Below are 22,108 nucleotides of genomic sequence, written 5' to 3'. Positions count from 1 at the left end.
TGCAGTACCCTGTCTTGGGTGTTGTGTTGCTCTGTGAGTTAGGAATCTGTGTCTGAGACTGGATGGTTGCCAGTGTGAATCCCTTGTCTGGCAGAGGTGTCGCATCACCATTACATCCTTCAGCATGGCCCTTTCCCTGTGAGCTGCCCCAAGGCTGCCTGATGAAACACTGACTCTCAGCTCTGATCCCAGTATCAGGCTCACCTCTATATGCATGTTACTTTGCACATGTTTCATGTTGCTGCCAGAGTACGGTCACCCTTTGTGGTGCTGAACATTCAGAAAAATTGCCCTTCCTTTGCAATATGTGAACGGTGCCCCCTCCCTCCCCCAACACACACACACACACACACACACACACACACACACACACACACACACACACACATGCACACAAAGGGCTTAAAAACAGTTCACAGAACATCCTGGTTAGATTTGAGTAATTGGATATAATTACATTAATTTTCTAAGGCTTTGTCAGCGGAGATTAGAGAGGACCAGACAAGGGGGCAGAGGTACTGTATACAGTGATCTGAACCCTCTTCCTTTTACGCCCCCAAACTCTACAGGTTACTCCTCCAAAAATATGCCGCTTGGTTTCAGTCTTTCAGGAAAACACAGGAAATGATTTGCTGGCGTCAACTGAGACACATGACTGAGTCTGTGACAGTGAAGTGGTGCAGCTCATTGGAGAGGAAGAAAAAAATATATAGTGAAATGTAGAAAATTTAAAGAGCTCTTTTTTTTATTATTTTAACAATCTAACAGTGACCCTTCACTGAACAAGTGGTTGTGGAAAATGGACAGGTGCATCTTTACTGGCTAGAGGTGCAATAACTGTAATCCCTAATATAAAAAAAAAACATTTGTGTTGTCTTAAGCAGAATATCCAACTACTTCAGTGATATAAGAGACCTTGAGAATGTACTAACAGGGTCTCCAAAGTCAGAAGATGCTCCTGATTTCACTTCTAGACAGGCTTAAGTAACGGTCATTTCTGTGAACACTGAAGGGCATCGTGTAGTCTAACCGGCACAGCTGCAGGGTGGCCATAGAACACACTGGACTTTAACACGTCGATTTTAACACGCAACATGCAGCCCTAAATCGCCAAGATGAAGTTAAGATTTGCAGATCGGTTACACTTTGGAGATGCAGGTAAGGTGAAAAGCAAGGCTTTTCCTGAAATGAACTTCGAGGGAAACAGCTTGCAGATCATGCATTGCATTCAGGTGGGATCAGTGCTGGAGGAGGATTAAGTGATGACGTGAGAGGCGTAGCCCACCAGGACTATAAGTCTTCCAGAGAAAGCCGGAGAGGGGACTTATCTGCGTATAGCCGGAGCGCAGGACTTACAGGTGACCATTAATAAAAACGGAGAAGACTTTATGAAGGGAGAACAAAAAGAGAACGATTCATAGATAGATATTGATTTCAACTCGAGATTCTTAAGAATATGTAACCTTAATTGGCATCTGTTAGATAAAAAACGAAATAATTTCTCGGGGAAATCGGCGTTTTTCAAATTCAAGCAATGAGACCGAGTACTTTCTTTTATTGGAAAGCTCATTCGTTTCGTATGGAAACGTTTAAAGAAGCATCAATTAAGACTTTTGCGCAGAGCCACGCGCGTCTCCCCCGTCTCCGGACGGGCGGCCGCTAACCTGTAGTACTTTGAGAGAAAGTCATGAAAAGTGTCAGCAGTCATGGAGTCGACGGCTTTTAGTAATCACTCGGATTTAAGGTGGCATTCGAACCAAACCAATGATGCAGTATCACCTCCAAAACTTTTGTTTGGGATTGGCACCGACAATTTTATAACGCTTCTCGTATTTGGACTGATATTCATCCTCGGGGTTGTAGGGAACTCCATGGTGATCACAGTACTGGCACGGAGCAAGCCTGGCAAACCCAGGGGCACCACTAACATCTTCATTCTCAACCTCAGCATAGCCGATCTCTCGTACCTCCTTTTCTGCATACCCTTCCAGTCGACGGTCTACATGCTGGACACATGGGTCCTGGGCGCCTTCATCTGCAAGTTCATCCACTACTTCTTCACCGTGTCCATGCTGGTCAGCATCTTCACCCTGTCGGCGATGTCCGTGGACCGCTACATCGCCATCGTCCACTCCAGAAAGTCGTCCTCGATCAGGGTAGCCAAGCACGCCCTGATTGGAGTGGCTCTCATCTGGATCCTCTCGTTTGCCATGGCTGCTCCTGTTGCTTACAACCAGAACATCGTCCAGAGAAACGAGAACAACACCTACTGCTGGGAAGTGTGGCCGGACCAGAGCCAGAAGAAAGTATATGTGGTGTGCACGTTTATATTCGGATACGTGCTACCTCTGCTTTTGATTTCTTTTTGCTATACAAAGGTTAGTAGGGCATTAATAATACTAATAAAAGCATATCCGTGTTACCACCATAGATGGTTCGAGACTTTATGTTTTGCCTGAACACACCTGATTAAAAAAAAAATTCATTTAGTGATTTGCATATTGTGCGTATACTATTTTCATATGGGGCGACATGCTGGACCCCCAGTTCGGAAAATTCTATGCTGGGGGCCCTGGGGGGTGGCGTCCCATATTTCTTCTGTGGTCTAAGCCCCTATAAGGATTAAATCCTAGAATCGCTCCAGGTTATTACCCCCTAGAATAATGTGTGAGTGTTATTATAACCTACTTGTATTCCAGCGGAGCTTCATATGAACCCCGTCAGTACCGTTAGATTTAATTAACCGTTTCGCAGAATTAAACGCGCATACTGCTGGGCATTTACTTATGCACACTGCCACATTATTATTTTATTATTATTATGTTAGAATGAAACTGAGCGAAAAACAACAGTTGTAAGCGTGCTAAACACGATGTGCGTTTTTTGCTTTCCCACAGGTTTTAAATCATTTGCACAAGAAGTTGAAGAACATGTCAAAAAAATCGGAAGCGTCGAAGAAAAAGGTAGGATCTGTCCGCCTGCTTGGCAGTGAAGGGGCTAGGAGCCACAAGGCTGGGAAATATCAATGATAAAACGTCGCTCACGACTTAAAAATAGAAAACGTGATACGACAATGGACTTTCCACTTACACTGGTTGTTGTCCGTCTGATTCAGAACCCTGAAGCAGCTTAATTAAACGTTTCAATGGCTGGACATTAATTCGTCAGTTGATTGCAATAATAGTATAGTTATATAAATGTGTTTGACTGAAGTGTGATGATCGACCTTCCCCAGTTTGCTCCCAGCTCGGGCGTGGAGAGACAGTCATCAGAAAGGGCGTTTAATAGTCTTTTGAATGTAATTATTACCCCAGTCTGCACTTGTACGATTAATTACTAAACAGTAAAATATTACTATCACTATCATTAGGGCACAGTTTAAAAAGTCCTTTATATTCAGAAGCAACTGAAATTGGTGGGGTGACTTCGTGACAGCAGTGATACACAGTGGGTAGACTATAGAGAATATCTAACAGGTATGGTAAGTGAATAATTACGATGATGTTTACCTGCTGGAAAATTACTTAAAAACTAAGTACCACACTACATGGGAAGAGTCGTTCTCAAACACGGCACTGTAGGGACAGCACAGAGAATGGCAGCCACGTCTGTGCTCTGTGATGTGAATTTCAGTACCTCAGGGCTCGGCTGAGAGAGCCAGTCAATGCGCATCCATTCTGTGGAGCCATTTCCTGTACACGGGTGAAGCTGATTTGCTTCAGGGTGTCAGTGCCGTGCTCCGATGGTGGTCCTCCCGTTCTGACCATCGTTTCCTACAGTTCTCAGCTCCAAAATTAAAGTCCCATTGATTTTTGTTATTCAGGTGACACCTGCCTTCGTGTCAAGCAGGGTCCACTATAGGTGTTTGGACACACGGGTCTTTAGCAACAGATCCTGTCGTAGTCTGAAGCTGCACAACAAAATCACGCATTAAAATTTCTGCATCATGTTATCTCGTCACATCGCATCATTTTCTGCTTGCAAACGCACATTTTAAAGACGTGACCTGTTTTGCTGAGTGTACCTTTAATCCTGCAGTGAAAGACGCGATGTTCACGAAGGTGGGCGTCTCATTAGACTTGCCGCAAAATCATTTCATTACTGGCAATATGCCCGCAAATCATCGCATGCTGGTAAAGTGGACTTAGCAACGAAGACACCCGAGTTTATAAGTTCAAAAGCACCAACCAAGGAGAGCCCGCTTCATTTACTCAGAGATTTCAGAACAGGCCGTTCAAACGAGAGCAGCATTTTCTGATGTCGTCCTTTTTAAAGTGCTTTAATGCATGAAGTCGATATCGGTCGCAGGAATAACTCTGGCACCAAAGTCCATTTACATGTCACTGTTTATTAAGCTAGAAAGTGGAAAAAGGAGTAGAATGTACATGCAGCAGGAGAGCATCTCTTTTAGGTGCTGGCACTGCAGCGTTTTCCAGTTGTGCCAGATCTAATGTGTGAAGATGAGTGCCTTAGAGACTGAGCCTGGTGCTGCTAATGGCTGCCTCACAGTTTCCTAATTGCTGTATATTGTAGCAGTTTGTGCCTGATGTTGGACACCTACTGACTTAGGTTGTATTCCAAACCCAACAGACCTCAGATGGGAGGCAACAGCTCAACCCGGCAAAGCTCGCGATCAAAATGAGCATCCAATTAAGCAACACGGGTGCTCGTCTAGGGCACCATCTTCTGAGGGGGTGCTGACTTAGCAAACACTGGCTGCACCCGACAGCTTGTAGTAGGTTGCTAGGGTACCACATGGGCTTTGACTGGAAAAGAGGCTGATATTGATTTTTATTTTTTTTATTTTTTGATCGGCATGTTGCAAATGGTCACATTAAATCAATTTTAGAGTTTGCTTATTCCGGTCAAGCGGCCTGGTGCTCCAGAGATGTGAAGATATTAACTTTGGGTGTACTGGAATCTTCCCAGGGATGGCACAGTGGTGCAGTGGTTAGCACTGCTGCATCGCACTTCTGGGACCTGGGCTTGAGTCTCTGCCCTGGTTCAGTATTTTTGGATTAAGCATGATCTCCTCGTGTTATTGTGGGGTTTCCCCTGGATACCCCGGTTTCCCCCTCAGTCCAAAAACATGCTAAAGTGATTTGGAGTTACCAAATTGCCGATAGGTGTGACTGGTGTGTGGGGCCTGTAACAGGTTGGCACCTTGTCTCGGGTTGTTCCCTGCCTCGCACCCATAGCATCCAGACCCTTGCGACCCTGAATAGGACAAGTAGGTACAGAGGATGGATGGAATCATCCCAGGTTTCACTGGGACTGCTCCCTATCGTGAAGTTAATGCCTTTCTAGCAGCTTTGTGGATTGTGCTTGAGGAAACATGCAAAACAGTTTGACAAGATAGGTATGAATAAGAATTTTTATTCACCTTATATAACAGTAAAGATACAATGACTGCAAAATAGACAAAAACAGAACAATATATCAACAATTAAGAAAGACGTGCAATGACAGCTGAGGAAACCTTGTTCCTGATATTCTCATGTGACATACGGCTGGGAATGTTTACTGTAGTTCTGCTCTCCTGACTTATTTCAGATCATCGTAATCATAACACTATTCAGAAGAAATGATCATTTCCACTGTGGTCTTAATCTCTTTGAAAGCTGTTCTGCTCCTGAAACATGTGGCAGATTCTCGACGGGAAAAGCCGGTGGAATCTGGACGGGGATTCGTTTGTGCCATTACATTTACATTTATATAACTGAACAAAAGTTATGTTTTGAAAGAAACTTATTGAGTACCTTTATTTGTAATATTTGCTACACAAACTTGAAGTGTTTTTTTCCCCATAATAAATGAACGGCACTATCGGAGATGCATGCATTTTGCAGTGACATTGAGGTCTGACAAATACTCACATGTTTACAGGGTGCATAAATGTCACTCTTGAGACAGCAATCAAACAAACCTGAGCAGAAATCTGCCCTAGCGATGTGAGTGTGAGAGAGCTGTCAGCTCACGGAACCTGCAGCACGGTTTCCATTAGAGACCTTGGATGATTAACATTCCTCATCATCTCATTGTCTCGCTGTTGGCCGTCTCTCCAGGACGGTCGAATTCCACCTCCTTACTCTGTGTGGTTTCCTCCTATAGTCCAAACAAATGCGGTTTGGCTTATTGACTTTTCTAAACCACGTGTCCGTCTGTGCATGTGCCCTGCAATGGCCTAGCGCCCCCCTCCAGGGTGTACCTCAGCTGTGTGCCTTCTACTGCCTGGGATCGGACCCAGACCTCTCTGCCACCCTACCCAGGAGAAGCGGTTACAAGTTGGATATAAGTTTGACAGTAGGATTCATTATGATAATGTAATAGCGAAATGTAGAAGGAAAATGTGTTATGATTGCGGATTGATTTAGTCGATTATTCAGGTAAGAGGGCATCACCTGAAATCTCTGGAGACTGATTTTTCGTTATGAGCTATTCCTTCCAGTAAAGTACTGACCAAATGCATTTTGCACTCAAATTAATTTTACCCACCTTCACTATTGCTTCGTTAGCAGGAAGGAACATCCTGTAACCAATTTAACAAACTCTATTTTCAAATCAGGAGGGCTAAAACACAAACAGTTGCCTGCTGTGTAATATACATCATGTTTTGTGTGTTTTATTTTCAATTTAGGTTTTTTTTTTTGCAGTGTAACACAATGACTCACCCCAAACCTCTAATGTTTGGTGTTAAAATTTAGCTTTATGTCTGTGTGGGTTTCCTCTTGGCGATCTGGTCCACCATCATATAGACATTTCTGAGTGTGACGGACTGGTATCTTGTCTGATGGGCATTCTCTGCCTTACATATCATCCTTCCTGGGGTACTCTGGGTGGGCGGGGGGGGGGGGGGGGGTCACTGAAAATATTTTTGCATAGTACAAAAACACAGTAGCTCGACACAGCAAACATTCACCAAAATGTTTTATCAAAACAAGCCCATACAAAAGAATGGGCTGGAGAGTCACAGCAGCTCTTTCTCAGATCTCTGGGCAGGAGGGCTGCTTTACAGATGAGGCTTTGGCCAGGTACAGCATCACCCTGCAGCTTTATATGTGTTACTTTAAAGTATAAGACCAGCCTTACACAGATTTGCTTACGGCTCCATGAGGACTAGCTTCAATATCACACCCAGCAGTTCTGACACCATGCGGGTATTATGAAAACCCACCTCTTATAGGAAACGTACTCAGTTTCCCAAGCAGGTAGTAGACTGGGAGTAAAATGTCTATTGTGTGACATCACATTGGGGGTGGGTGAGTGTTCAGCTGCCACCTGGGAGACCAAGTCCTGGCAACAAAACAGACCACAGGCTGCACTGTTGCTATGGAGCCTGGTGCCACCCAGATTTCTGCATCAGTCAGCAGCTCCTGCATCATGGGCTTTGATGCCCCCCCCCCCCCCCACAACTGAGAACTTTCCAAGGTTCCCTCTGGATTGACAACTTTTTTTTTGACACAGTCTTAAAAAGAAACTGGAAAGTTATTTGGGGATGATGTTGCCTTGGTAACTGTTGAAAGCCCTGTTTTTGAACACCTTCCAGACAAGAATTTGGACCCATTTAAGGACACATACTGAATAGGAACAAATCCCCAATCACATGGCCCACACCTCATTGTTGGCAAGCTGTCTCCCACCGTAATGTGTTTCCTATATTATCATCAGAGTCTACATGCGGGACTCTCACTGGCGCACTGTGGAGTCCGAGGGGAAGCAAAGGCCGTCAGGAGTGAGATGGAGTCACCAACCTCTGGCATGTTGTGATTTGTCACTCTGTGAAAAAAGTCGTATGTTGCCTTATATACTGTATCTGACAAGCCCGATACCTCGGGACTGGCTCTCTGTAAACGGCACGGCTGCAAGACCAGCACTGTTTCCAGTGTTTTCCTTTTAAATCTGCATGTCGCTTCTCCTAAGTGGCAACCCTGCACTCTGCTGCTTATTAAACACAACATAGAAAGTGCACATCTTGGCGGATTTGGGATCTTTCTGTGTCAAATGCAGGGGTTAATGCTGGAAGCTCACAGATGAGGTCACACAAGAAGTGGGTCAGAACTGACCCTGTGTCTTTACACGGGCCTGGAATATGCGAGGTAGCAGAAAAACATTCCCTGCACTTTCTAAATGATACGCTTCAGGTTTTGCAGACAGGATGTAATGGTTTAGGTACCTTAAGTAAAGATAAACAAATGACATATCAGGGAGAAAAGGAAAAGGAATTTAGGACAAGTTGAGAAATAGGTATGTATGGCAGTAATTCCAGTTCTATCTGATTTTATTTCCTTTCCAATAATTTATATTCTTCTGACAGATGTGTTTCCTGCATATGCTGTTTAGAACATTCAGATAGATCACTGGTCATTGGAATTCTGATGCATACTAAATTCAAATTAATTTAAGTTGTAATTCCTGTGAGTCATATGATGAATTCAGTGACTCAGACACTAAAGAGTCTAAGTTCAGTCTCTATTTGTTTTATAAATCACATTATTAGGGGATTAAATCTTTCATTACCTCATAAACACCTGCTCCATTTTTATGTGCTGACTAATTGAAATGATTAACAAATTCATTCTAAAAGACAAAGCTGACAAGTTTCTCATTACTTGAATCATGTATTTCAGATAAAACTCAGTCAAAGCAAATTACGCAAGAGCTAAAAACGAACACAAGCAAACCGCACTCTCCTTGCCAATCTCTGGAGGTTAGGCAGAGGAAGTCCAGTCTCTCTTCCCCTTTCCTTGACTGTCTCAGTCACTGCAATCATGTTCACTTTGTTATCTTGGCTCCTTAGCTACGCTCGCCTCGGCCGAGGGGCCAGCGGCAGACAGCATGGTCTGGTCCTGTCCCCTCAGGGTTAGGTTTCACCTTTCCGCTCAGCTCTTGGCATATCGGACAGTTGCTTATGCTCTACGTTATGTACAGTCAAAATAAACACGGCAAATTCTCTTTTGAAGGAACTGCAATAAAGATTTTTTGTTATATTATTGACTTGTATCCCTCCATCTATCCATCCATCCATCCATCCATCCATCCATCCATCCACCAATCCATATTGCTTAGTTACCAAATCTAGCTAATTGAATATATTTGGTTTGTGGAGGTAAAGTGATATACCATGAGGAAACTCCTGCAGACTCCACCACACAGAGTCGGGGTAGGGACTCGAACCCCAGCCCTGCTGGTAATGTGTGCCCCCTTCTGCCTTGTGCCCCCACAGACTGCCCAGACCGTCCTGGTGGTGGTGGTGGTCTTCTGCTTGTCCTGGCTGCCACACCACGTGGTCCACCTCTGGGTGGAGTTCGGCTCCTTCCCTCTGAACCAGGCGTCCTTCCTGTTCCGCGTGGCAGCGCACTGCCTGGCCTACAGCAACTCCTCGGTCAACCCCATCATCTACGGCTTCCTGTCGGAGAACTTCCGGAAGGCGTATAAGCAGGTGTTCCGCTGTCAGGTCGCCAGTGAGTCTCCTCTGAACGACATCAAGGAGATACGGAGCAAGGTGGACACTCCACCCTCCACCAACTGTACCAATGTCTGACTGGATGTTCTGGTCGCAGGGGCAGAAGACTGCTAGTGCATCTGGGAGCAAGAAAGAAGAGCTATGGACACATATCAAACCTGGAGTAACCAGCAGCTGATCAGCAGCTTCTCGATCATGAACCTGTGAAAGGAATTATCATCTAAATATAATCCAGCATGCCTTTTCAAATCCCATTACCGCTGCCATTAACTGAGAGGTGAAAAGGCGTTATTAAAAACTTTAAAGGAACCTGGAAATATTTTTATTCGTATTTTAATCTTGCAGCTGGTATTTATGTTGGTTCAGAGACTGTGCTGTTCACTTCAGCTCAACTTATATACTCAAGAAAAAAATAGCAGGATTAAAAATAAAACATGCAGCCAGCTTTCATTAAAAAGAAAAAAAAACATATTTCATTATCAAAATGGCTTTGGATTTGTGTTTGTGAAGCATGGCAATCACTTTGAGTAATCAGATCTCTTTGTTGGTTCAAACATCTTAACCACGAAGGAATGCCTATTAATTTAGTAAAATCCTCGGGGCTGTATGGAATGATGCTCTTTTCTCTGTCCAGCTGTTTTTAAAATGTATGTGATTGTGGAGACGCCATTGTAAATGACACATAAATCGTAAATTTCTCTTTTGTCATGGTTGTAATAAATATATGCATGTTCATAATCTCCTTACAAGGATTTTATGTTAATTAGCGCGTCTGTATGCTAAACTGGACCAGGCTGCAGAATAATTCCTGGGAGGGAAATCTGCAGTAAGGCGTCGCACGCACTGCAGGTCGACACTTAAATTTGTCCTGAAATAATTACTTTGTTAGAAAAAGATAATGAAAGAAATTGCAGTGCACCAGTAATAGTGTGACGTGCGGCCTGGGCATTCTGGGAGACCCCCGGACCAGGAGTACATGATTATATTTCCCTCAAGGCCCAAATTTCATCAGCCACATGAAGCTAAGGTCCTCAGGGATGGGGGGTTGGGGAACCCTAGGTAGATTTCACTGACCAGGAGAGCCTTCAGTAAATTTTGCCGACTTGTGGGGGGGCTCCCGTGTTAAATTCTGTGTTTTGTCCAAGGTTCGCCATTTGAGTCTCTCAGGAGCCTGCTGGCAGATACAGTTCCTCCAATATGTCCTGTGACTAGATGTATGCAGGAATCGAACAGCATGCAGCAGCATCCCTGGTAACTCATATTCCTGCAGTATCTTCTACAGTATCTGCTGCTGGCCCACCTTCTGTCTTGACATAGTCCTGTCAGCCCTCACACAGCTATGTCAAGCAGAAGTCTGTCTGCTTTGGGTGCAGTGTGTGGCTCAGTGGGTTAAACCTCTGTGTCTGGCATGAGAGGGTCGCTGGTTTAAGTCCGGCCTCGGCACATCCATGGCTCCTTAAGCAGGGCCCTTAAGCCCCAGCTCCCTGGGTACTGCAACAGCTGGCTGCCCTTCACAGCCGAGATTGCTCTCACCTACAGAGAGCCATTTGGGGGAGGCAAAAAGAGAATTTCCCCATGGGGAATAAAGATATTCCCAAGCTATCAGCTCCTTTTCTGACTTCACAGTAGACTTTATAGACCATGAATACCTTTTGAAAAGGTAGCCTAAGGAGACTCTCTGTGAAAGAACTGTCCTACAGAATTTCTTCTTCAGCTTGGAAAGTTCCCTCAGGACAGGACCACTGTCACTGGAGGTAAGGCTAATTATATCTAGTTCATATGTGGAAGATAAAATTTTTTCCTGAACAGCCCTCCTCTACCTTGTCCTTTTCCAAAGAAATATCGGTAAGGTACATTTCTCTTTATTAGCAAGCAGAATAGCTGAGCGTGCTCCACATTCCCAGGTGTCGACACACCGAACAATGAAAACGCACCATTTATAAACTCTTTCACCATTCCCTTACAAGGTCTTCTGTAATGGGATTCCTCTCAGATTCCTGACTGTCCCCTTTACCCTGTCCCCCCAGATGTGTCCTGTCTCACCGCTGCTTTGACAGTTCTCCCTAACCACGCCAGGTCAGCATGTTCTCCACTTGAGTGCAGTTCACACATCCGCAAGAACTAACAATATCGTCTTGCCTGTGACCTAAGACAGAACAACAATCCCACAATGCACCCCACTCCACCTAACTTTCAATTCTTCTTCCACAGATACCTTTAGCTCGGACTCCTTTTCCACCAGAGATGGAACATTCCATGTTACTAAGGCCAGTGTCCATAGCTAAGGCCTAATATATCTGAGTCCACGCCTCCAAACGTGGTGCAGTACCTGCCATTCACATCTCACTTTAGGGGGGGATGAGGCCACAAACTATATTTACTATGACTTCCTAAGAATATGAATATTGATAAATGTTGTGTTTCAGTGTAATGTTTCAAAATGGTGTTGAGCAGATGCAATGGCTTCTCTGGAGCTAAAGGAAAGGGCAAACTCTCTGTTTTATAAACCCAATGTGCCACTTATATTTTCAAATTTGACATAGGATGACAGACAGCTACTATTTGTCCCGAGTCATTGTTGTTATTGATATGTACTATTCTTAATGTTTTTTTTTTTAAAATCTCACCCCCTGTATTTTTTGTCCAGTGTTTATCTTTCATATATTCTAGATCTCTGATGCTCCTACGAATTGCAGTTTCATTTCAGGTGTGTGGAATGACAATAAAGTGACCTGACTTTGCCCCATGACTTTTCTCTAATAATAATAATAAGAGTAATACCTTATATTTAAAGGTGCCTTTCAGTAGGCGACCAAGGTCATCTGATGAAGAATAAAAATAACAACAGAATAACACCTATAGAAATCTAAATTAAACAAAACCAAAAAAATCAGACATAACAAAGCGAAAAGTCCAGCAGGTGGATTCTAAGCGGACAGATAAACCTAATGAGATGAGTTTTAACAGAGTTTTAAATTGTGTTACAATGTAGTTGACAAACATGAGGGTGAAGAGGGTTCTGGAGTTTGGGAAAAGGTTCTAGCACATGTGGTGCGGAACGTAATGTCTCTGTACTCTTTTTACTTTGCGAAAACTTCGGACCCGTTACAAATTACGCACAACGTGTCATAACCATATAAACTGTATAAATTAGGACAATTACAGAAAACATATGAAGTATGAAATATACTACACTAAGCTACTATACTGTAAAATAATAATTAGACCCATAACGGTAAAACAAGAATCGCACATTTGTGCACGATCATTAAGCTTTTGATATTCTGTTCTGGGACATTGAACTTTATAGAGGGGTATCTGTTTTATAATTTTTAAACAGGTTTGAGATAATACCTAATTTATTTCAGGCATTATCTGTGTCCTGTACTCTTCACCTTTTGTCTGGTTTATTGTTATTCCTGTTTTATTGTCTTTGTTACTGCTGAGAGAGTTGCTAAATGCTTTTCGTTATATTGTCAAGTATACTGTCAGTTAAATTAAATTCAGGGAATTCAATTCAATTCAATTCAATTCACATAAAAGATCTCAGCCTTGAATTTCCCACAAAATTCTAGCAAAGGACTAACTTTTTTTCAAGGCCAAAATACCTTATTTTTTTTGTTCAGAACACATTTTGAACTTAATTGTACAGCATAATTGTGTGAATTTGGGTTGTCAACCCTTGCAGCAATATATGTACCTATGGAAACGTGTGCTAATGAAATCCAAACGACCCTTAAGCTCAGTCTTCCTTACAGCTATTTCTATACAATTTGTCCTTATGCCCTAACTTTAGATGTTTACCTTTCCTTTATCCTGGACAAATTCAGATGCCACCATCCTGAATGGGGGAAAAAAAATCATAATTACAATAAAAAACTATGAAGGAAGCTTGTTTGAAGGGAACCTCTATGCTACCAAATATCTTTCCACATTTTGGGCTGAAAATGAAGCATTTCTAATTATACAAATGGATGCTCGAATGTTCTCCTTTATGTGGAAGGGAGAGAGGAGTAACATTGCCCCACCCACCTCACAGAAGAGAACCTGACAGCTGCTGTGCAACAGGTGACACCTCAGCACCAGACTGGTCCAAATGGACCAATGTGAGTTTTTTTCCAGTGGCTGGAGTGTCAATCCTGCCATCCACCCCCGAATTTACCCTGTAAAGTGGAGGACCTCCTTACAGGGCTAGACAGAGACTCATGTCACACGCACAACAGAGCAATTGCAGGTTAAGGGCCCTGCGGAGCATGATCACTCCCAGCATCCACAGGATTCAAACCAGCAACCTTCTGATTGCCGGTACAGATTCTTAGCCTCAGAGCCACTCTGTGGCAGATGAGGGAGAATATTTTCAGTAGAGGTGCCGATGGCACTGCTTGGTATTTCAGATTCATTCGAGCTACAGGACAACCCTGACAAAAGATTTGCATAGCCTTCACTTTAGCCTAATAAATTATTTATTTACTTATCATGCCAATTTGTGGGTCATGTCTGAGCTGTGTCACGCATTTTGGGTGATCGCCGATATATATATATATATATATAAATGTATCAGCCTACAAAGCTTTCAGGCATCCAAATTGGCAGGCAGCAAAATCGGCACAGTGGCAGGACTGCTGAAATATGCACCCACCTCGCCCGCCGCTGCCGGCCAAATGTGGCATCGGGGACTCGGTGTCGGTGAGTGAGTTGGTCTGTGAGAGGCGATGCAGCTGTGTGCCTGTACTTCACACTGATCCTCTGTCATTCCCGGAGAACAGAGGCTCGCTCAGGGCCGTTACACAACGGGTCAGCTATAAAAGGAGCAGAAAAGGTGAATGCGCTGTCTGTTTACGCCGAGATGCACTGGCCTCCCTTTTCAGCCGCTAATGAGCGAACTCCAGCTACTCGGCAGCTCTCACACTTTTCATCACTCATTGTCATCAACAGGTTTTCAAGGGAATGATTTTTCTGAACCGACCGATCCGATTCTGTACTGGACATCCGATCGCGCAGTAGAGAACTAGTTCATTCACACTGGTAAATAATTAATTACGACTGCGTGCCCCTGAACGTGGAGTCTTGGCGGAACACTTTTTTTTTTTTTTTTTTTTAAATGAAGAAACATACGACAGTATGTTTGCTTTCAAAATTAAACAGCATTTTTTTTTGCCGCTTGTGCTATTTTGTATTTTGTGTACATATTGGAATTATTAACAAACGTTGCACCCAGTCCTGGTCAATGTGAATGTGTATTAACGTTCCTTTTCAAAAGATAAGTGCATTAACCATACGTTTGGGGTAGATAACAGGCACTACAATGAGACCTGTGTCCCCTGAATCAGGGACTACGTTTGGGCAGGGTTCCTACAGACCCTACATTGTCTTCCCTCACTGTGTTCCTCTGCGATGCAGTCATTTTCATTATAGCCCTGCCTATCGCCGGCAGCATCAGCCAGTAGATCATTAATTAAATAATCATTGGTTCCTAGTTACAAGATTTAAAATAAAATTATTGTTTGAATTCAGAGCTGAATGCAATGAACTTATAGTGAAAAGGTGTTTTCGGGAGTTGTTTTATTAACCCATCCATCCATCCATCCATCCATCCATCCATCCATCCATCCATCCATCCATCCATCCATCCATCCATCCATCATCTAGCTGCTTATCGTGGACAGGGTCACAAGGTCACACCTGCTTCAGTCTCTGTATCACAAAAGGATTTTTTCATACTTTGTACTAAGTATGCTGGATAAATTGAACAAGTCACGATCTCAAGCACGGCAGCTGTTTAATATTCATTAATATCAATATGTCTGATAAGTCAGAGTCAGAATAATGAGTTCTTTTAATTAGAAAAGAATTTTCTCCAAGGTCCAGAATTTGGTGCTTTGCCCCTGAAGTGGCCATGCCAGGTGCTTGAGAATTGCTACTGAATTTCTCACTTATCCATAATCGACATACTAGACAGGTCCGTGAAGAGTTTTCACTTTGATTTCCTGTCGAGAAAAACTTACAAAATGCTTACAAAAACATACTTGCACACACTCACAAACACACATAAGATGTACATGCACAACTCTGCATATAAGCACCCACAAATATATATATGAACACATACAAACACAAGGACAAACACATATGTATAGACACATACCTATGCAAACATCTACACCAATCCGTGTAAATACTATATGTACATATAGAAAATAAGGACGCGAAGACCCAAAGCGGGCGTGCGAGCGGCACGGACGTCCATCTCTTGTTTTAGCGTGTCCTTTTTCTCATGTCCTGGTGCCACCCCCTCTCTGTGCCCACACAGCATCTCAGCACGGTCCGTGTAACAGCACAGAACGCCCTGTAATGCTGGACCCCCCAGAGTCCCTTTGCTGTTTTCTGCACGTCACAATCTCACTGTTTCCTATGTCTCCCCATAGACACAGATCCCAACTGGCATCCGCCTCAATGGGTCATTATCGAAATGACTGTAATGAGATGGAAAATAACACGTTCTATGAGCACAGGCTGCCGTGGTGGCAGGGTCCACTGCATCCTCAGCAGACGCTGGTGCTGAGATGTACACTGGCAGAGCTGCACTGTAGACCGAGCTGGTGCCTGACTCCAGGCCTGACGCTCCTATGGTGAACACCACTGCTGATTTCTCAGGTCGGGACAGGGAATGAATCCATGTGATATGGGGGTGGGAGGTTGGAACAGGGAACTTCTTTGTCTTTAATATATTTTAGGAGAAGAACAGACAAAATGTCAAGGGAGGCAATGGGGTATGATGAAACAGCGTGGAGGTCAAGCCTCCAGACTGGAAGAGGTGGGTTGAATGCTGGGTCCAGTTTGTTAAAAGACTTCTGTCTTACTGGTTGTTTTATGTTAGTGTGTTACTAGGACCTAGAAAAATGAGTGCCCTGTCACATGACTTTGCTCCGCTCCATGCCCTCCCCCACCTTAGCCACTCTTACTGTATACCCACAATCAACCTGCTGACTGACTGAAGAGCACCAACAAGAACATTGTCAGGCTACAGTAACAAGGGTCAGGGTTAGTGCAGGCTGGAGAGGCACAGACAGTCAGATAATGATGGAGGGGAGGAACCCCCCTCCCCCATGACTATGATCAAGGTCAAAGCCATCACTGATTCAGTCCTCCACGTCGGCCTGTGTAGGACGGCAGACCGAAGGCTGCACCCACGACGTTACATGATGTCTTCCCCTCGGCTAGTTTAGCAGATGTGGATTTTTAAGAGGTTAACAGCACATGTATGTTTGCTCCCAAGCTGTGGAGAAAAGACCAACAACTGCAACAATAAGCTCAATCCCGTAAATCAGGCAGAAAATGATTACATTACATAATGCCATTGTGTACACATGATTACAGTGAAAGCCGTCAGAAGTTAAATCAATTAAAATGGGCTTGCCGTCTGTCAATCGCATACTAAAAGCTTCTGCCTGGGCAAATACATTACTAGCTGGTTCATGGGCCTTATTTTATGAAAGAAATATACTTTTTTTGCATTACAAAATTATTTCAGCAAGGCTAATGTGTGACAACATACCAGTGTTACCTGGCATTGAATGATACCAGCGTCCCACTGTGTAGAGATTGTGGCGGGAATGAAAGTCCATTTGGGCCGACTTCCTCCCGTTCATCTGGTGCAGGTCATTCCGGAATTTTCCACAAGGCTTTGCTAACATAGAGAATGCAATAGTTTTTTTTTATTATTTTATCTGGACCCTCTGCAGTCTGGGGTTATTTGCTCTCGAAGTCTGACCTTGAATCTATGCCGTTGAATAAATACCATTATTTCTGATTACGAAATGGATTAATGGAGCGAAATGAGGGCTAGAAGAGATGCGGAGGCGAGAGCTAACATCCTGATGACTGCGGCTTGTGAGGGCTGAACTGCATCCTCTTACTCTTCGCCTCGAAAATAAAAGATCTCACCACCTTCCATTAAACTTAGCATCAAGCACCATGGAAAATGCCATTTCCGGTGCCCATACAAAGCATGGCAGGTAATGATGGGGTCTGGGAAGCCCAAGCATGCAAGTCTGAGGAAAGGAAGAAGTTTACATATCTACTAGATTAACTGTGGTCCTGTACTTTGAAAGGTGTTGGAGCAGTTTGTGGTAGGGCTACCTAAAAGTTATTGATTATCATTCCAAAAGAGGGTTTTCATGGCAACCTTAACTGATACCAACAAATACAGCATACCCCTCCTACGTAAGCAAGTGATAGTTCCATTCCTGGGTAATTTCCATCCCTAATCCCCTGGGCATGTTGGGGTGATACTCACACTGTTCCCTCTGCGCTTGGCTGTTCGTGTGAAGGTCACGGCGATCCCAAAGAAGAGGCTGTGGTTCTGTTCCCCCAGAGCAAAACCAATTACTTGGACAATAGCAGGATTCCCACAAGCCGATTATGGGCCAATGTGAGCTCTCCGCCCAGGGACACTCATCTACAAAGACGTGGCACATGGCTAAATCACTAGCAATGTGCTATTTATTACTATGTTCCAGCCTGAAATACGGACATAAGGCTAACCAGCCATTTGGGAGTAGCTAATTTCAGTAGCTAATTTTAACCTGAGATTTGAATTTGAAATCTGAAATGTCAGGAGAAGAATCGAGTCCAATCAAGAATCAAGATATCATTTATTAAGGTCGAGGCCTATTCTTGAAAAGGGTTACATGACTAAACCTGAGAAAATTCCAGTGTTTTCTACTGTGACTTCAAAATGCCTTTCAACAGATGTGTCTCCCAAAGGTCTTAGCAGAAACTGACTATATCCCTCATTTCTACTCTGATTATTGCTACAATGCCAGCAATTCAGTGAACACTCTCCCCCTGAAATCCATAGGCACATTATCAACTGTCATGCCAGATTATAAATTAATTCTAATTTATTCTTCCACAAAGGCAAAACACAAGATCCCTTGAGAGGAAATTAAATGTATTTCATAACCTGGGAATGCTGCTATAACTGCTTCTCCTATTCAGGGTCACAGGGGGTCTTGGAGCCTATCCCGCAGGTTACGGGCACGAGGCCGGGAACGACCCAGAATGGGGCGCCAACCCATCACATGGCACACTCACACACCAGTCACTCACACATGACCACCTACCAGCAATTTGGGAGCTGCAACTAGAAGCTCCGTGGAAATACTGGTCCATGGCAGGTATTGTGTACAGGTATCAAGTCTGTTGTTATTGTTTACTCTTGCCACACACAGTAAGCAGAACTAGGTGGCTCAGTCTGTAGCATTGATATCTTATACTTACACTGTTGGGGCATTTTTGTAATTATTACATTGTGGGGACCAAATTATCCCACAATGTGACTGTAGCTTTTTAACTTGGGGGAACAGTTTTTCAGTCCCCACAAGGATAGCCTCAATTTGATAAAAATCTGTGAATGTAACCAAAAAACTTGTATTTTGTTTGGTTACTTGTGCTTAAGGTTAGGGCTGGGTAGGGGTTTAGGATGTCATTGTTGGGATTAGAGAATTTACAGTGACTAAATCATGCACTACCTGCCCCCCCCCCCCCACACACACACCCTGTCTCATCCCCTGCTCCCAAGCCCTGGTTACAAGGTAATATTAAATACCACTATTCCCACAGAAACCATGTCATACAAAGCCAAAATGCTATTCTGTGTTGTTTTAAATAATGCCACAATCAATCTTCCTTTGAAACTGTAGACTAAACTTTCTAGGCCGAAATTGATACCGAGCCGCATGTCTTCACGCACGGGGCACATTCTTTCTGAGTGCTGTTACAGCTTCTTTTCTGCTTTTGCACTGATGACTGAACTTGTTTTGCGAGTTATTTAGTAACCGCTCATTAGGCAGCCCAGGCAATTAAAGGGGGAGCAGTGTCATCATATTTACTTATGCTCATCAATTAAGGAAAATAAGATCCTGCAGTTACTAAGATAGTTATTTAGGCATTATACTGTAAGCCCTCAACCAGTGAGTTTTTACTGCCAGTGAGCTGGCTGAAAGTAAATTGGCTGAATAGGAATTTCACTGCATCTGTGAAAAAATGTCATGTATAGAACTTAAAATCTTGGTGCCTAAGATCTTCACCGACATAAGGTAAAGCTCCCAGGTTTTCCACAAAGGTCTTATGAACCTGGGGTCTGAGAGGAGGAGCAGCTATCTGTTACAGATGCTGAAACCTCCGCTATCACACCTGGAAGTGACAGGGGGAGCCACACCTTCTTAGCTGATGTGACTGACTAGGCAAGAGGATTAGTCTGCTGATCTACAAGATCCAGGCACCAAGCTGAGGGAACAGATCGATCTCCTGCCACAGCAGCAGTGCGGTGATGTCACTCTGCATCAGAGCCCTCCTGTGCCACTTATCATGGCCGATGGAAGGTGATTGTGCGCCTTAAGGCAACTTTGTTAAATATATCAACTGGAAATACTCAGCCTTGCAAGTTAACTCATGTCTGGCTTAGCTTATATACCTGTGCCAGCCAATAAAATCAATTATTTGTCCTACTTGAGGAACAGATGCCTTTTCATTGAACGGAATGATCCTAGATCTCTACATTAAAGGGTAATAATGTCAACTGCCCAGCCATCTTCCATGATCACTTATTCAGTATAACGTCACATTTAGCCTAAAGCCCCTCCCAGAGAGATCAGAGTACAAGGTAGAGACACCCAGGGAAGGATGACAGTCCACCGAATGATATATACTCAGTAGGCGATGCTATCTATCAACAGCTAACAACGGTTGTCTTTCTGGAGAAATAATAATGAGGTCGCCTCTTAGTCACTGCAGGATAATTAATGTAGTGCTATGTTTATCTTTGATGAAAGCTATGCAGATGGGCATCCTGTTGTACCACCAACAACCAGAGGGGGGGTTGAAGCACCCTCAGCGCTCCTATTTCCAGCGCTACTGCTTGCTGTATAGCAGGGGTGTCAAACTCCAGTCCTGGGGGGCCGGAGCCCTGCACATTTTTGGGTCTCCCCTCATTTAATACACCTGATGCACCTCCTTGTGCTAATTACCACACAGATCTTGAGCTGAATCGTTCATGGTGGAACAGGGACAGAGCTAAGCTACACTGGACTCTGGCCACCCAGGACTGGAGATTAACACGCCTGCTGTGTAGAATTCGAGATGCTTAAGTCCTTAATTTTGTTTTTGTTCTTGACATCCTATAGACAAAGGATCATTTCATTTTGCAGGAGATGCCAGGATACGAAACATTTCCTCTAAAACTGGTTCAGAGGAAATGCCTAGTTGATCCAAAATAAATGCTCAGTGACATGTTCAGTCAAATCTGACATTTTTTCACTGCTTTAGAAGGCTAGAATTTCCATCCCAAATATATTTTTATTCTATCCTGAAATTACCCATGCAGGAGAAGCATTACCCAAGAGAATCTGGGCTTGACGTTTAAGCACTGCTCCGTCAACATAAGTTTAATTTCTCAAGGAGGAACTATTCATTAAAATCAGATGTAAACATATATCACCTAAACCAGCCCTGGGCAGAAGCTGGCTGGGGGCTGTGTCTGGCTTGCTGTGCTATTTTTACTTCCTACTCATTCAAGCTTTATATTCAAGTATATGAAGATGAAGACATTTTGTTCACAAGTCTTTCTCTGAATCTTTAATAAATATATAGTAGAATCTAGAAAATCTATTACTGTAGCTTTCATGGGACATCATTAATCGTTAAAAAAAACAGCATCTGCTTACACGCTGAAGCTCAGATATGGTCCTTCAAATGAAGCAACTATCCGGGCCTGCAAAGCAGAACTGAAGAGGACTAAAAAAATATCACCGCCTTCTGCTCGGATTTGTCTTCAACAGGAAGAAATGTAGTTACAACAAGGAAGAGTTTATGAAATGTGTCAGAGTGTCTGGAAACACATAGCGCTTGAAATCGGCTGTGGCAGCTCAGGTTCATAGAAGTATTAGTATCTTCTGAGAATTTATATCAGAGCTGCAGAAGAACCCAGATCTGAGGAGCTAAATAAAGCAGCAATACCTGCCTACAATACTAGGAAAAGGAAGACTGGAGAACAACACCCTGTAGGGGGACCACCGGCAGGCTTTTTGGGATTCTATACTAGTTCCCAGCAGACGTCTTCACAGTTGTTTTATTAAAGTTTTAGTTCAGAAAATTGTCTCGGGGACACAGACAATCTCATCTGGGACAGAGAGTAACTCTAAGTCTTCTAAATGTCATCATTTAAACCGTGGGTTTCAGCCAGTCGAATTATTATTTTTTTTTTGTGGATGTGGTTTTATTCGCTCTTCGTTTGGAAGCCTTCCATGTTAAAGAGGTATGTGCACTAATGCATGACGGTGCCGTTTCTCAGTGTGCTGGGTTTCAATGTGACCCCTCTTCTGTTCGCAAGCCTTTCTGGCTTTTATCGCCTGATGTGTGTGGATTTCCTCCAAGTAATCTGCTTTTTCTCCCATAGTCAGAAGACACACTTCAGGTCAGCTGACGGTTGTGACTCCCTCTTCAGGTCAGCCGATAGCTGTGACACATTCATCAATTCAGCTGATGACTGAGACCTACTCTTCAGGCCAGCCAATGGCTGTGACTCCCTCCTCAGGCCAGCCAATGGCTGTGACTCATTCATCGAGTCAGCAGAGCAGTGACTCA

At 43.6% G+C, this 22,108-nt stretch overlaps 1 protein-coding gene across 2 annotated transcripts; it reads left to right on the top strand.

Moving 5' to 3' along the window:
- The first annotated feature begins 1,324 nt into the window (after window positions 1–1,324).
- Window positions 1,325–10,201, top strand: LOC125749448 (galanin receptor type 1-like). Of its 2 annotated transcripts, XM_049026718.1 has the most exons (4): window positions 1,325–2,378; window positions 2,898–2,963; window positions 9,224–9,461; window positions 9,561–10,201. In XM_049026718.1, the coding sequence occupies exons 1-4, from the start codon at window positions 1,707–1,709 to the stop codon at window positions 9,575–9,577; spliced, it is 993 nt and encodes a 330-aa protein (XP_048882675.1). In that variant the 5' UTR covers window positions 1,325–1,706; the 3' UTR covers window positions 9,578–10,201. The 2 variants fall into 2 exon arrangements, with proteins under 2 accessions (XP_048882675.1, XP_048882674.1); XM_049026717.1 differs by having other exon boundaries at window positions 9,224–10,201.
- The last annotated feature ends 11,907 nt before the right edge of the window (window positions 10,202–22,108 follow it).

Source organism: Brienomyrus brachyistius, chromosome 9 (genome assembly GCF_023856365.1).
Source record: "Brienomyrus brachyistius isolate T26 chromosome 9, BBRACH_0.4, whole genome shotgun sequence".
Lineage (NCBI taxonomy): Eukaryota > Metazoa > Chordata > Actinopteri > Osteoglossiformes > Mormyridae > Brienomyrus > Brienomyrus brachyistius.
Note: the sequence above shows the minus strand (reverse complement) of the source record. Positions and strands in the feature narration are given on the sequence as shown.

What these genes read in the sequence shown, in the direction of transcription:
- LOC125749448 (XM_049026717.1), top strand. Translation starts at nt 1,707, where the DNA reads ATGGAGTCGACGGCTTTTAGTAATCACTCGGATTTAAGGTGGCATTCG. An exon ending in TTTCTTTTTGCTATACAAAG is followed by an intron (nt 2,379 to 2,897) that starts GTTAGTAGGGCA and finishes GCTTTCCCACAG; the next exon opens with GTTTTAAATCATTTGCACAA. An exon ending in CGGAAGCGTCGAAGAAAAAG is followed by an intron (nt 2,964 to 9,223) that starts GTAGGATCTGTC and finishes GTGCCCCCACAG; the next exon opens with ACTGCCCAGACCGTCCTGGT.